The 14,901-nt window shown below is 35.1% G+C and overlaps 1 protein-coding gene across 4 annotated transcripts in view; it reads right to left on the reverse strand.

The window, feature by feature from the left end:
* The window catches only part of LOC120629654 (COP1-interactive protein 1), a 27,805-nt gene extending 12,971 nt beyond the window's left edge, over nt 1-14,834 (reverse strand). For 2 of the 4 annotated variants that reach the window (XM_039898660.1, XM_039898653.1), the window contains exons 1-14: nt 14,248-14,834; nt 8,856-8,962; nt 7,795-7,947; nt 6,225-6,334; nt 5,058-5,216; nt 4,596-4,754; nt 4,209-4,463; nt 3,978-4,141; nt 3,747-3,900; nt 3,231-3,413; nt 2,436-2,564; nt 1,218-1,971; nt 379-506; nt 42-224 (exon numbers count right to left, since the gene is read on the reverse strand). In XM_039898660.1, coding sequence (XP_039754594.1) covers nt 42-224; nt 379-506; nt 1,218-1,971; nt 2,436-2,564; nt 3,231-3,413; nt 3,747-3,900; nt 3,978-4,141; nt 4,209-4,463; nt 4,596-4,754; nt 5,058-5,216; nt 6,225-6,334; nt 7,795-7,947; nt 8,856-8,962; nt 14,248-14,435 — 2,826 coding nt within the window. In that variant the 5' untranslated portion in view covers nt 14,436-14,834. Of the gene's footprint in view, nt 1-41; nt 225-378; nt 507-980; nt 1,072-1,217; nt 1,972-2,435; nt 2,565-3,230; nt 3,414-3,746; nt 3,901-3,977; nt 4,142-4,208; nt 4,464-4,595; nt 4,755-5,057; nt 5,217-6,224; nt 6,335-7,794; nt 7,948-8,855; nt 8,963-14,247 lie in introns of all 4 variants that reach the window. The other 2 variants (XM_039898662.1, XM_039898661.1) reach the window with 1 other exon arrangement.
* Nucleotides 14,835-14,901: the final 67 nt, after the last annotated feature.

Genomic DNA, 14,901 nt, shown 5'->3' on the forward strand with positions numbered 1-14,901 from the left:
AATTAATGTCAAATAAAATGATGAAGATGAAGATACCTTACCTTAACCTTTTCTTCGGCTAAGTTACTATTTTTTGTAGTATTTCTTCGTAAGGTGACAGTAGAATGGGTATTTGGTTTATTGGTAACACTGGCAATCTTATCTGTGAGTTCTTTAACCTGTTTCTTCAATGAATCTCTGTCTATTTCTAAGTCTTCTACTTTTTTTCGTAAAACGGCTGCTTCCTATTAAAAAAAAGTTCTTTTTAAAAAATACATTCCATAAAAAAATAATAAAAGTTATCTATTTATGATAGCATACTTTGTACGGAATGTATTTAAACATTGAATAGCGTATTTTCTTTATTAATTAGGTTTCTATTCCAATAAAAAAATTTACCTGCTCGTTTAGTTCCAGTAGAAGTCTTAACTCAGCTGGATCCTCTTCATCCGATATACCTTCGTCTTTTTCATTAGGTGCCTCAATAGAAAGTCTATTTGTTGGCGGAGTTGGGGATAGCTTTCGACCTTGAAAAAATTAATTTGTAAACAGAAAAACAGTTCTAAGTTTTTTAATAAAAATCGAACATATTTTAATTTTTAGTACAATGCAATGGCAATGTTATTTATTATATTAATGCAATGTTATCTTATTAAAGTTTATAAAAAAAGGCATTTAAAATCACGCAAACTCCAATAATTTATTTACAGTCAGGTCTCAAGCTGAACTGGAGAAAATGGCTACCTCAGAAAGATACGCCGGTTTTGATTGCATTTCTAAATAAAGACTTAAAGGAAGTCCCTAGTAAGGCGAAGCGTGTTAGTAACAACGTCGAATGGTTGCAGGTCCAAAATAATAGATACTTGATAAGTATCTTATGGCAAGTTATAGAAAAGAGTAATGGAAATGAAATAGTGTTACGAAGGGTGATGCAAATGGGAAACTTTGTCTAGGATCCGGGATTACACAAACTGAGAATTTGCAATTATAATTTGACGTACTTCTGGCTTTGGTAGCCATTTTCTTCAGCTGTAGAAGTAAGGACTCATTGTCGTCCTCAACTCTTGATGCAGTTTTACGCAAGTTATTTGCCTGAAAATATTCGTTAGTTTATTATTAACTATTGAGATTTTCTATGCTAAAATGAGGGAGGTATTGTTATAATATGTACATACATATATTATGTCATAACGAAAAATAACACTTATAATAACCTACGTAAAGTAGTAAATATATACCTACAATAGGTAATCTTGCTGCCAACGGATTAAACAGAGCAAAAGGAAATTGTATGTGGTTTGAAGGGCCCGATGTAGCTTTATCAGAGGAAAGAGGTGGGCTGTCAGATTTGATCCTATTGTTTTTATCATTTGTTTCTACTTTGTCTTCTAATGTATTCTTTTTATTTAAATCCGCCATTCCAGATATTTCGGTTAATGTACCGTTTTCTTCAAATGTTTGGTACTCATTTTTTGTTTGTTCTGCATTTCCGATTTGAACAGATTTGTCGTTATGTATAATATCAGTTTGGGCTAAAAAATTTCTGGTTTTCTTTTTACTTGTTTGCGCATAGGAATGTGATAGGAATAAATCTGTTTGGACGTTCTTGTTTTTAACAAAGGCAATATCTGTTTGTGAATGCATATCTAAAGATTGAATATCACTTTGTAAACATGAATCTAACGTTATTTTATTAGTACCAGTTGCAACTTCATTATAAGTCATAGGATCAGTCTGACAACCTTCGGAATATGATAGTATAAGATCTTGTGGTGACTGTACAGTTTGATTTATTCCAATTGTAAATTTACTTATATCTAAAGAGGATAGATTTCTTTCTAGTTTATGTTGCATTTCTAGTATTCGCTTAATAGATTTATCTTCGTCGGCATTGGCAGCAAGATTGGCTGTGAGGTGAAGCGTTGACGGCGATGAATCTTTCAGTAGCGGTAGTGTCTGTTTGCCCGCGAACCGTCTTCGATATCGACTAGCCTGTTTGAAGATAATATTTAAATCTTTCCTAAAGAATAAAATTTGTTACTAGATAAAAATAATATATGCACCAAAAAGATAATCCGTTGAGTAACGTATTTATGGATGCAATATTTGTGTCGGATCTCGTTGAGTCAGGTAGAAGTTGGCTCGAAGCCAGCTGGCCGTCGTTTATAGCTAATGATCTTTTAAATACAATTGAACTATAGTAAAATTAACAAAGTAATAAATTAAGCGTTACGAACAATGTTAAAATTTAAATTTAGCTTTTTAATTAAGTTCCTCATTTTTGTTTTCTTATATTAAATACTTTTTCATGTTGTAAAAAACCATTTAGCAGTTAAGTGAACCTAATACCTCCCTACCTTGGCACAGAAATGTATGTTTTTTGTTACTTAATTGAAAAGTAAAAGCTTGTGAAATGTTACTCATAACATTCGGCAAAAATTCAATAAATACAATACCTCTTCTTCAGCATTCCGCAATTGTTCCCTTAAATCTGCTTCTCGCTCGAGGGAGTCTTGCAAATCACGCAGTAACTGCGCAGGATCTTCCTGACTGCCTCCACGCGTCAGTGATGATCGCGATACTTTCTAATAGAAATACAATGATTGAGGGGTTCAAGTCGATATTTTTATCGTTAGTCGTGACTGTTTAAAATAAAATGGTTCTATAGGTACTTATATCGACCATATTGCAGCGAACGCAGCAGTGTTAGCGTTAGATAGCGATAATTTGATGATATGTAACAAAAATTTAAAAATGAAATGTATATCGTTATGACGTGTTGATACTACTACACAAATCATACCGCTTTAGCTTGCGCGTAATTTGGACTTTCATAATAATTTGTAATTTATATTTATCCAATCCCAAATTTGGGAATAAAAATAACTGAAATATTTAATTTCAAACCTAATTTAAAATAATTGCAAATTATTTACCAGAAAATATATAATGTGCACATGACATAACATGTACAATGTGAGTAAAAATTATGGTACCAAAGGCTTACCTACTCGTCTCTGGTATTTCATAATGTGGTATAATAATTACCAGGCTTACAGTTCATATAATTACTTTATTATACTCTACTCTACTTTTATTTATTATCAAAATAATCAATCATCAGCCTATTAACGTCCCATCCTAGGCTCCTCTCTCTCGGTTTTAGAGCATAGACCCACCACGCTGTTCCAATTGCTGGTTATTTATTATTGTCTGTTATATTGTATAGGAAACTTTCTGGTTATACTTACTCCGTCATTTAAGGCTTGCCTCTTTACATTGGCAGGCGGAGCACCCGAAGCAGCAGCTATTTTAGCATTAGCTTCTGCTAGTTCTCTTTGTAAACGTAATGCAACTTCGTTTGAGCGCGACACCTCTTTTTCAAGTTCCTTAATTCGGTTTTCACGCTGAAGGCCCTGCGCGCCTCCTACTATCTGAAATCGGTTATTTGTATTAAAGATACATAATTATATCATGTCACCTTAAGAATTATCTCTACTCTATTCGAACAATTAAAAGAGAGAAACATAAAAAAGAAAATTGATAATTGATAATAGTTCAAGCGTTTCATTATATTACAATTTTGCGTCTGTGATGAATAAAAAAATCTTGTTATCTATAATATATATATTATAGACTTATCTTATAGACAATCTATAATATATATATTATAATATATATATTATAGATAACAAGATATATGTAATGAATATTTTATCTTTAATCGTGAATAACATATAGAGAAACAACTTAAAGAATATACAAACTTCTAAAAGCTTCTTCTCTTGATCAGCTTTTTCTTGCTCAAGCTGTTCAGCTCTTCGTTCAGTCTTTTTTAACTTAAAGGATAAAACCCTGCAATTCTTTATTGTTTGCTCCAATTCTCTTCGTAGTGAGGAATACTCATCCGCTTGATCTTCTCTGAAATACATTATACTCAGAATAATCTAATAGAAAATAAAAATACAATATGCCCTTTAAATTTTACAATCGTTTACCTAAAGTTGTCTTGCATCTCTTCTATTTCTTCTTCCAAGTCGCGTAATTCCTTTTTCATATCTTCATTCTCATCCATTAATTCTTCACATAGAGTTTCTGCGGCTAGTAATTTTGCTCTAAGCTGTTCTATTTGACGTGTTTGAGCTTCCATTGATGGCCGAGACTGTAATTAATTTCTAATATGAAACTTGTTAGGCTTGCATGTTAACATTATTAGTATTAATACTTACGTCAAGTTCAACTTCTATTTCTTTAATTTTTAAGGTCAAGTGTTTCTTCTCATCTCTTAGATCTTCATTTTGCGCGGTAAGCTCATTCACTTTTTGCTGTAATTTTAAGACTTCGGAAGATCGACTGGTAGAATATTTATTTGTTGTGTCGATATTTGCTAACCTTCGAAGTAGTATATCACTTTTCTCTTTTTCTACTCGTTCACACCGTTTCCTTAAAAGGTCTACTTCTCCTTTTAAGCTTTCGATTTGGTCCTGTATAAAAAAATAAAAGTTGCTTTTACTTTTACTTACAATATGTATTTACGTTATTAAGTTAATGCATTTTGTGTTTAGTTAGCCGATTTGTTTAGGGACAATTTATTTCGTCACTGGAGTTATATCTACCTGATAATCCTTAATATTTGGATCGATGAGAGTTGTTTCAGTGTCTGTGGTAACGGTGCCTATTGTACTCGCTTCATCGTCGGATACGTCTTCTTTGTCGCGTACAGGACCGCCACGTTTTGGAGGCTTGGAATTTGTACTGGCTCGATTACTTTTAACCTTGAAATATAAATGAAAAATATTTACAAATTATTTCATATATGTTTATATAGTAGATGTTACCTATGTTTTAAGGACCAGACTTATAAACTATAGTAATAATAACGCTGAGATCTTAATTTCCGAGGCGCTATCTTTGAGACTATAAGTTGAATTTTCAAAATCTCTGGTCGCATTTGATAGCTCAGTTCATGAGGGTTATGGACTAAGTAATACTCTAGGTAACAACGACTCTAAATACAGTCGAATAGTTTATATGGTCACTTATCCAAAAGTTTTACTTAGCTTATAAATTGAAAATACCTGCATTAAAAAGTTAACGTCCTCTTTAACACTACTTCGTTCTTCCTTTTGTCGTGTGGATTTTTCTTCTTCTTTACTTCTTGATGTGCTTCGTTTCTCCCTTTCTTTTTCAATACTTGACTCTTTGTCGAAACTACTTTGAGCTTTAATTAACTGCATCTGTAATAAGAAAGGCTAATTTATTTTCCTAATAATCGGTGAGTAGCTAAATTAAAATGAGTTTATTTTTTATCTACTATTTAAAACCAATTATTATTTACCGGTATCTTGGATACCATTGATTTAATATCTTATACGTGTTATATCAATTCAGTTGGTTTTATGTCACATTAAGGCATAACTTAGAGTATTCACATATTTTTGCTTCTGTTTACAGAATCAAAATAACAACAGAAGAAGAAGTAAGTGCAGTAATTGCAGATTTTCTAGCTTCAGCGCTGACATATAATAAACAGGGCATTCATTTCCTTAATTAATTTCACTGTCTTGTACTTTGCCAAAGCACAGATTCTGATAGCGACCTTTTGGCTATTATTAGCATCGCAACGGAACGGAGTGAGTTATAAGCATCTGGAATGGTTCTAAGCTGACCCACTTCAATTTACTATAGACAAATTTATTATTATATCAAGGAGCGCTCCATGATTGGAAGTTGGATATAAAAATTGTTGTTCCTTACACACTCATGCGTAATTAATAATGCACTATATTTAAACGTCGAATGGATCAGTTTGTTTATGTCGAGCACGCTTCCTACATTCTTATTTTCAGCGTTGAATAATTCCTAAACGTCTTGCAAAATATCAGACTTGTAAACGGTGCATCCTATATACATCTCAAATAGTTAAATAACCAATTTGTTTGATGTAAACACGATGCTTCTTTTATTGTGTACCTTTGCGAATAAAAGATTTTTTTTATATTTTACAAGTTAGCAATCTCACCACAGGTAAGGTGATGATGAAGATATAACAATATGATGATATAACTAAGATATTAACGACTAACCTGTTAGGGGTATGACTACCCCTAATCGGTTTCAAAAGTGCATTATTAAATAAAACAATAAAACTGCCGATGTTTAAAGTGCCAAGTGGGCCATTAGTGCAAGCACCGGAATAGATGGATGTTTTTATAAATAAATATAAATTGGCATAGGTTATCTACCTTTCGCACCCGCTCTGCTAGGGAATCGTTTTTGTTGATGGTAATCACGGCGGTGGATTGTACGGCAGGAGGTGGCGGGGACGCGGATGGTCGACGAACCGTCACCGTTTCTGAAAAATTGGTAATTGCTATTCTGTCCTTTAAAGGGAATCTGGGGAAAACATTAAAACATCCATACTTATCATCCAATTCAATTGTAGTTTTGCTGTTACAAATACTTTAAAAAAGCAGTTCATTCCGTTAAATGTGGTCACATGAAATTATTTTATGTACGTATACAAGAAATAATACAATCCTCATACTAACAAACTGAAGGTTTTAGTTCTGGTTTAAAATTATTTAAAAATTATTTCCCTAGGTCTTTGAATCTGTCTCAGATAGACCACTAGTAGATAATTTCTTGCCATGTCTACTGATACTTATAAACAGAAATATATATAACACTCAGATAGTTACTTGTAGTTATTTGCGTATATTAGTTACCATTAACCTTTGTGTGACTAATAATATATGTCGGAAATGTCTGGCCCTGGCAAATGATATTTCAGTTATTTATTACCATTAAGACGTTAATGATAATATGACAGGCTGAGAGATATTTCCAACAAGTTCCAGAAACTAATTATTTTATTATTAAGATGGGATAATTTTCCAAGCACTACATAATATTTAATAGCACTAATAATACCTAAACTGATAAATAAATTAATAGTTTTGATAGTTTTCTAAATCCATCATACCTACTTTTCTAAGAGAAAGAGATATTTATTCCTTTGTCAGTACTATTGAAAACGAGCCCCATGGCCTATAGGTACGCCTTCTTCTCATAATAATTTGATAGTAAAATAGGATTTTTTATTTGGGAAATAATAATCATGAACCATATAAAATGTTTAAAGAGAAATTAATTGCACAGTAAACCACGCTACCTCACTATACTAAAAAATCTGCTCGCTAGGGAAATAGTTTTATTTTTCGGTAATAGTAAATACATACATACATGCTAAGGTAGTTTTGGACCTACCAATGCATAAGTTTAAAGAATGTGTTAAAACACATTTATTACATCGAGGTTATTATACAATTGATGAATTTCTTAATGACAAGGTTGCTTGGAAGCATCCGGCTCTGCTCTCATCTCTCACAAGATAGAGAAATGAATTTTAAAATGTAAAATGTAAATTGTTGATATTGGAAAAGAGCAACTGCTGAGTTTCTTGTCGGCTTCTTCTCGGTAGAATCTGCCTTCCGAACCGGTGGTAGAGTCAATACACGCAGACAGACTTGACGTTTCAAAAGAGCTTATATTAGGCCTACTTGAAATAAATGAATTTTGAATTTTGATTTTGAATACAACTTCTATATTAAATATACAATTATCTAGTGTAAAGATTTTTCGCTTAAAAACTTCCAAGATAAGAGAGATTTTTTTTAAAGTATTATTTAGGATAAATATTAATAAAGCTTAATGAGATACAAAAACCTACATTTGACAACGGAGTGATTCTATAATTCATTTTTTGTTATTGAACAAGTATGTTCCGAGCTTATTATATTTTAATTGACATACCTGTATTATTTTGGCCCGTGTCTAATGAAGGTAGGGGCCCTGTACTTCTACGTTTAGGCAATTTGAGGCTGACTGTAACAGCGGTTGAAGTATCGCCCTCGTTAGCTCCCAAGTCCGGCGTCGACGTCCACGATGTACTGGTTCTACTGAACCCTATGCAATACAAATTTATTTATTTATTGTCTAGAAGCAAGCGTTAAACCAATCTTGATAACTGACTGTGACACACATGCAGCTTGAATACTGGCGATGGATATAGAATAATACTTAACCCGGGGAACCTGCTGGTACATGTTACTCGCGGGGTTTAATACAATAGCACGTGTTACCCATGCATGGCTTGACCACTTAACTTATCTTAGTGAAATTTGAAATTACATTTTATCCTAGGGTTTCAACAAAGAAAAATACAAACTAGCAATGTCTAGTCGGTATAAAAGCACCGAAAAACCCGCAGAGGTTTGTCATCGGTGCCTACCTGACACGATTACCTTAGGTGTTTAGTTAGAAAGAATACAAAACCATCTGTGGGAAAAACATACTGCTATCTACACGTTTTCGTTTATCGGTTACCAGGCACAAAAGCTTTTTTTAAATACTGCAGGAACGTTATCCCGGTTGATAAGAAGTTCTAGCTGCTTCTTATCCAATCATATTTTTTCATCATTTGTCAATCTCCAGGATGTAAGTAAAGGGTATGTGCCAATTGGTACCTAAGGTTTCGGTCGTTGAGCCGACGCGCGACGGTAAGAACGTATGTTATAATATACGTTCTTGCCCGGAACTCCGTTCGCGTGAAAAATTTGATGTGTATGTCTACGTTATTCTCTGACCCCTGCACTACGACTATTCAAACAAACATGTCGATCTCTTGCTCTGTTTAAAACAAAATTGAATCTCTCCCACGATAACCGTACATTTTTCCGGGGTAAAAAGTAACCTATGTGTTATTCCAGACTATACCTAAACAATCTCTGTGCAAAATTGTATCCATATCCTTTCAGCCCTTCTGGCGTAATTGAGAAACAAATATCCATAGAGTATAGATGTGGAATACGAACCCGTAGAGAAGGCGTCTTTCTTGGATGTCTCTGTAGTGCTGAGATTTGAGCTGGAGGCCCAGCCGCGAGTTCCCTTCCCCACGTCTGCGCTTTCTTCGTCACGTCCCCTGTATTTTATAGAAGATTAATTTAGAATTTATTTTACACAAAGCAAAATGCCTCTTTGCTTAAGTGGTAAGCATTTAGGAACACCGATTTAGAGGTATTGGTCGGGCCAAGAAATTCTCAGAAAAAGGAAATTATGCACCTGTGCCTCTGAAAGTACGGTATGCCGTTTGTTTCGGTTATTGCCACTAGCCCCCTATCATCACTAGACTGCCTTGGAAGCTGAAGCAGTGTGGAGGGTAGAAGGTCTAGGTTTCTCTTCTATAAGAGACGAGGGATGTGCCCAGCTTTGGTACAATAAATGCAATACAGCCATACACAAGAGAACTCCATTATTGTAGAGCTGTGCTTTGAACATATACATAGACGTGATGTACAAGTATTTAGTTTGTATAATTAATATCTGTCATTAAACTAATTAGCTTTTAAGTTCTAACTAAAGATTCAATCAACCGAATGAAATATAACATCATTAAAAATTTATAGTGTTCTGTCACATTACGACGGTTTAAGATAAGTCATCAAGAAATTATTTTATGACTTGGTATCATTATAGTAACGTTATTTTAAATTAAAAATAAACTTTAATTCATTTTTGTAAATGTTAATATTTTCCCTTTTAAGTATTTTTTTTTAAATATTCTTGCATAAAATCTTAAATCAATTGCAGAGCAGCTTTCAATTTTGGGTTCCTGACCGTTATCCGGGGAAAGCCACTTTTTCACCCATTTCACATAATGTGGCGCCGAAGACGGATCTGCATGACCTAATTCTCCTCTCTCAAGACTATATTGTAAGCCATGAACCACAAAAGCACTGTCATTGACATTCATAATTGTGCAAATTGCGATATAAGTTGTTCTTACTTTAGTTTTAGTTTAGAATTATTTTCCTTACTTTTACTTTTACACTTGTATACTTAGCTAATGTTGCTAATGTACCTTTAAGACGTCTATGGGTACATTTAATGAGTAATTTAATATTTTCTGAGTATAAGTGCCCGTTGGTAAACATAATAAATAAATAAAATTAAGTATTACTAAACAGCGTATTTGTGGTGTCTTGGTGAGCACGTGGAATTGTGTAGCTAGGTTATAAGTCATTACCTACAAACTTATATATACTTGGTACCTACGTGTTAAAAAATAAAACAAATAAGTATAACTAGGGCGAGGCAGATTCTTTCCCCGAGATTTCCGCAGATAACGAATAAAAAGATGAGTCAAAGACAAAAGAGTCAGTGTTGAAATTGCATTTTGTTCGTCTGTCAGAGACCTATAACGTCTGAATTAAGAAATTTAGAACACGAAGCTTACAAAATTAAATGTAAATGTGTAAAGCAAATTCTCATTAGTGTTCAACAATTAGACAAAAATTAGGGTTTCATAATGTTTTAAACAGAGAATTGCAAATTGTTTAGGTACACGCTGAAGCGGTGATAGTGGGTAAGACATTGGCCTTCTTTTCGGGTTGATCCAGTTCGATCTCTAGACCTCTAACTTTTGGAGTTATTAGTGCCTTTTTTGGTTTAACTGGCCAGCGCTGTGGACTACGGCCTAAAAAATTCTCATCACCAAAGGAGACTTAGGTCGGTCATGGGTTGATAACGATGATAATTATGTAAATACGTATACCTACTAGGTTAAAACTTAATACGTATACGTGAGCTCGTGAGTCATCCAAATAAAGTGTATTTTTGTGTAACCATACTTTTCTCAATAAGTTAGTCTTTCAGTAAGGTCAAAAATTTTAACTTACATACTAATCTTGCTTCACTTGTTCACAAACGGTTAAAACTGTATCCGCATCCGTAAAGTAAATAAACAGTGTTGTTTGTGTATGATTAGCACGCTCGCAAATGTGGAGTCTCTTTCGCGTATCGAAACACTATACGGTCAAAGTAAAATAGACGTAGCGTCTATTGTTTTAGATTCTCAAATTCTGTATTACTGATGTGTATGTTACAAATAGCTGTAACAGAACTGTGAGGAAATTTGAGCTTTCATTTCATGATCATCACCATTATCACTTCAACCGATACAACGTATGACTGCTAGCATGGGCAGAAGACAATTATATACCCGGGGAAAGGATAAAAATGTATCTTCTCCCACAGCTTTATCAACTCTCAGAGCACTAACGCACAGTTTGAAATAATATCCAAATAATACATGTGTGTAAACAAAAGGTAAACTTCTCCTATTCCATGTTCTCGTTAATTATATCCCTTGGAGGAAGGATATAATCGGGGGGGATAATTTTTTTAGTTCTTCCTGTTTCTGCTGGATCGCTTCTTGCCAGTGAGTCGTATGATGTCGCCTGCTCACCTCGTTGGCGGTCTACCGTTTTGATACAAAAAACGACGTTGCGATTGCATGCTAACAAATTTTTAACTAAGTTATACTCAGAATTGCTAAAGATAGAAAGTTTAAACATCAAAGGGTAGCGAGGTAACCGTGCTTTTGCAACGCCTGACAAACGGAAATGAAATTGGTCACGCGCGGCATTAAACGTGCGCGGTCTAATAAGAAATTATAAAAATAAAAACCTTAAACCTCTTGTTTATTTGATTATTAGTAGAACCGTTGAAGATCCAATATATGTGGCGTAATAAGACATTAAATAATGACAATGAATAAGAATAAAACTTTAATTGTAATTTGCAATATTAATACAATAAAGTACCTACTTAGTTTGGGGTGATCATGCGTCAATCGAACGCAATCTCAATGGAATGCAAACAATTCGTGAAAATATTTCATACAATTTGGAATAGTGCCATAATACAAATTTTATGGTTTCAGACAACACGGACGCTGCGTTGTTTTCGTTCTGTTTGTTCATTGAACATTGCAAGGAAATAATAATAACTATCTATACTGGAAACCACCATTACAGTTGCGAGTAGGTACCTAGGTGGAAGGGTAATGGACATACCCTTAGTGAATTAATAAATAAAATTATAAAGTAAGCGTAGCTTGTGTTTTGGGTAGGATGACTTATGAAAATTTTAATGAATACTATACATAAATACTTATAATATACAAATAAGCACCCAGACAATAATTCATGTTCACCACACAAACAGTTGTGGGAATCGAACCCACGGCCACTCAGAAAGCAGGGTCGTTGGCCACTGCGCCATTGCGGCCGTCAATTTCATTTGACTATACACAGTCCCATTGACGTTTTTTAAAGTTACGTAGTCAATAATCCATAAACCCATAAAGTTTCGCCATGTCCGTCATTCACTCCGTGGTTAAGCTGGATTAGAATGAGAGACGAACTCTTTGTGACAGAGGACTTTCCGTCTGGGCAAGTACTTCCGTCATACTTATTTCTGACGCCAACAGCATTATTGCAATGCGGTGTTTCAGTCTGAATGGCGTGGTTGCCGGTTTAATTACATGCACAGAAGGTTTAAAACCTGCGCCTTCGATTGATGGATACAGCCTACAAGGTGGTACGTGTCCTCTGCAACCCGTTAGTTATTACCTACTATAAAAAAATTATAAAACAAAATAGAAATCATAATGGGGGTACTTTTGTTGTCAGACCAACTAACATACAAACGTAGGTCACACATTACATACGTACGACATTCTCTTAACTTTTAATTATAGCAATAATTACAACTCGCTTTAACTGTGAGGTGAAAATATCGTGAGAAAATCTGCTTGCCTGAGAGTTCTCCATTAAGATCTCAAAAGCATATTAAGTCTTAACAATCCGCACTTGACCAGCGTGGTGGACATGGTACCGCCTAAGCCCTGCTTATCCTGAGAAGAAACCCGTGCCCTCTTGTGGGCTGAATTCATTGATGACAAAAATCTAATTTGTTATTCAAATGTAACTCAAGTATCGAGTAGTTATTGGGTGTACCTGTCGATCATTTTGTTTTAATCTAAATTCTCTAATTATACCGCATAATTTTAATGATTCAGTAGTTGTTATATCCACAGTTAATAGGGTAATCTGAAGATAAAGTTCGTAGACAACGGCAGCACGACTAGCATAGACAGGAGAAAATAATTTTACCCTTCGACTATATCCACCCACAAGGAATTTAATTTACTTACTATCCTGGTAAAGCACGGCAACAAATAAAACGAGAAGTTTACCGCCGTTTACAACATCATCATAATCATGTGTTACAGTAATTTTATAAAGTGGGTAAATAATTAAACATTTGATCAATAACCAATGTTCATGACATGGAATTGGTGGATATTTTGATATAAATACGACTGCATTATCGATATACTCTAGTCCTACATGGACAGGAACGATGTAAAGATACCTCCCGGTGTCTTAGTCGTTTATAACATGTAAATTCATTACCGGCCCACTGTAAGGGACGGATCTCCTACCGGCAGGTTTTGGCCGTAGTCCACCACGCTGAGCCAGTGCGGATTGGTTTACTCCACACGCCTTTGTGAACATTATAAAGAACTCTCAGGCATGCATTTTTCCTCAAGATGTTTTCCTACACCGTTTAAGAAAGTGATATTTTAATCTTTCTATATATATAAAAGATAAAGTGTGTGAGTATGTTCCGTATAGGCTCCGAAACGGCTGGACCGATTTCAATGAAATTTTCAGGGAATCTCCGGAATGACCTGGCGACTAATTCTTAAAGTTTGGTGACGATCGGAGCACTCCTATTTTTCAACTGTCAAGCTGTCAAATACAGCTTTTATTTACTATGATGATATTCTATTGTTGGGTGTCCATGGGTGTAGATACAGATCTTCAACCGCTCGAGAACAGAATAGAAGAGAATGAATACGGAGAGAAATAAATGATTTAATATGTTATGAGACTTAAATTAAAAAAAAATTAATGATGTAAGTTTATTGTTTAAATAAAATAAAGCAAATCTAGCCCGGCGAAGCGGGCTGGGTACGCTAGTTTCATATAAAACCCACTTAGAAAAGTTAGTGGTGCATGCTGATGAAATCCTAACCACTAGGCTATCACCGTATAGTATTAAACATATTATTTGGAGAGAGAAAAAATGTGTCGCAGAAGACTTACAATTTGTCCCTTTCCCGTGGAGAACAATGTATCTTGCCCGTGCTAGCCGTGCTGTGAACATTATAGGTACCTTCAGTGGCGTGCACTTTATACATGCAAAAGAGCACTGCCTACCCTAAAATATTTACAAGGCTCGTATAGGAGGAGGATTTAGCTATTTGACGCCACCTTCTTACTTTGTGCTTATCCCAGTCAAAAACTTTGTGCACGCCAATGGATACTTTATTATTATTATAGTGACGACACTCACCGTGACGATGGCGAGTTCCAAGAGGAGAGGCTCGGTGTGGATGAGGTAAAATCATCGTCCTTCTTTTTACCGCCGTGTTCCTTGTAGTCGCGAAAGCAACGCTTGCATCGCGTCGGCCACCGCACTTGAGGATGGAATCCCAAAGGGCACAACGGATCGCCCTTCGCCAGCGGATACAGATGATGCATTTTCACAACCTCACGCACCAAATACTACCAAATGCACTTACAAAAATGACAACAATTTCCGCTTAAATGCTAATATTACAACACCGATTCATTCACATCTGCCTTCGATCACCGTGCCGTAAAATTCTACGAAGGCCAAATCGTTTGCGCTCAACGCACTCGATATTGTTTATGGAATGAGTTTTACGATTCTACGCTGCTATAATAATTCATGTAAGTAGCAACGTGACCGAAACGCTCGTAACTTCGTAAGTCTGCACCGCACACCAGCCATAAAAATATCTCGCTCGGTTCGAACCGGGCGACCTAAATCGACGGATACTATTGGGCGCCAGGAATCGATTTCGAGTGCTCGGCTTTTAGTTTGGCTTGGACGCTCTTTATGTGTTATATTCGCGTAAGCGTGTCTTGTATAAATTGTTAGGAGATTATGGAAAGCGGGTGCGCTGGTCACTGGAGGTGGGCG

The sequence above is a fragment of the Pararge aegeria genome, chromosome 2 (assembly GCF_905163445.1).
Source record: "Pararge aegeria chromosome 2, ilParAegt1.1, whole genome shotgun sequence".
NCBI classification, from domain to species: Eukaryota; Metazoa; Arthropoda; class Insecta; order Lepidoptera; family Nymphalidae; genus Pararge; species Pararge aegeria.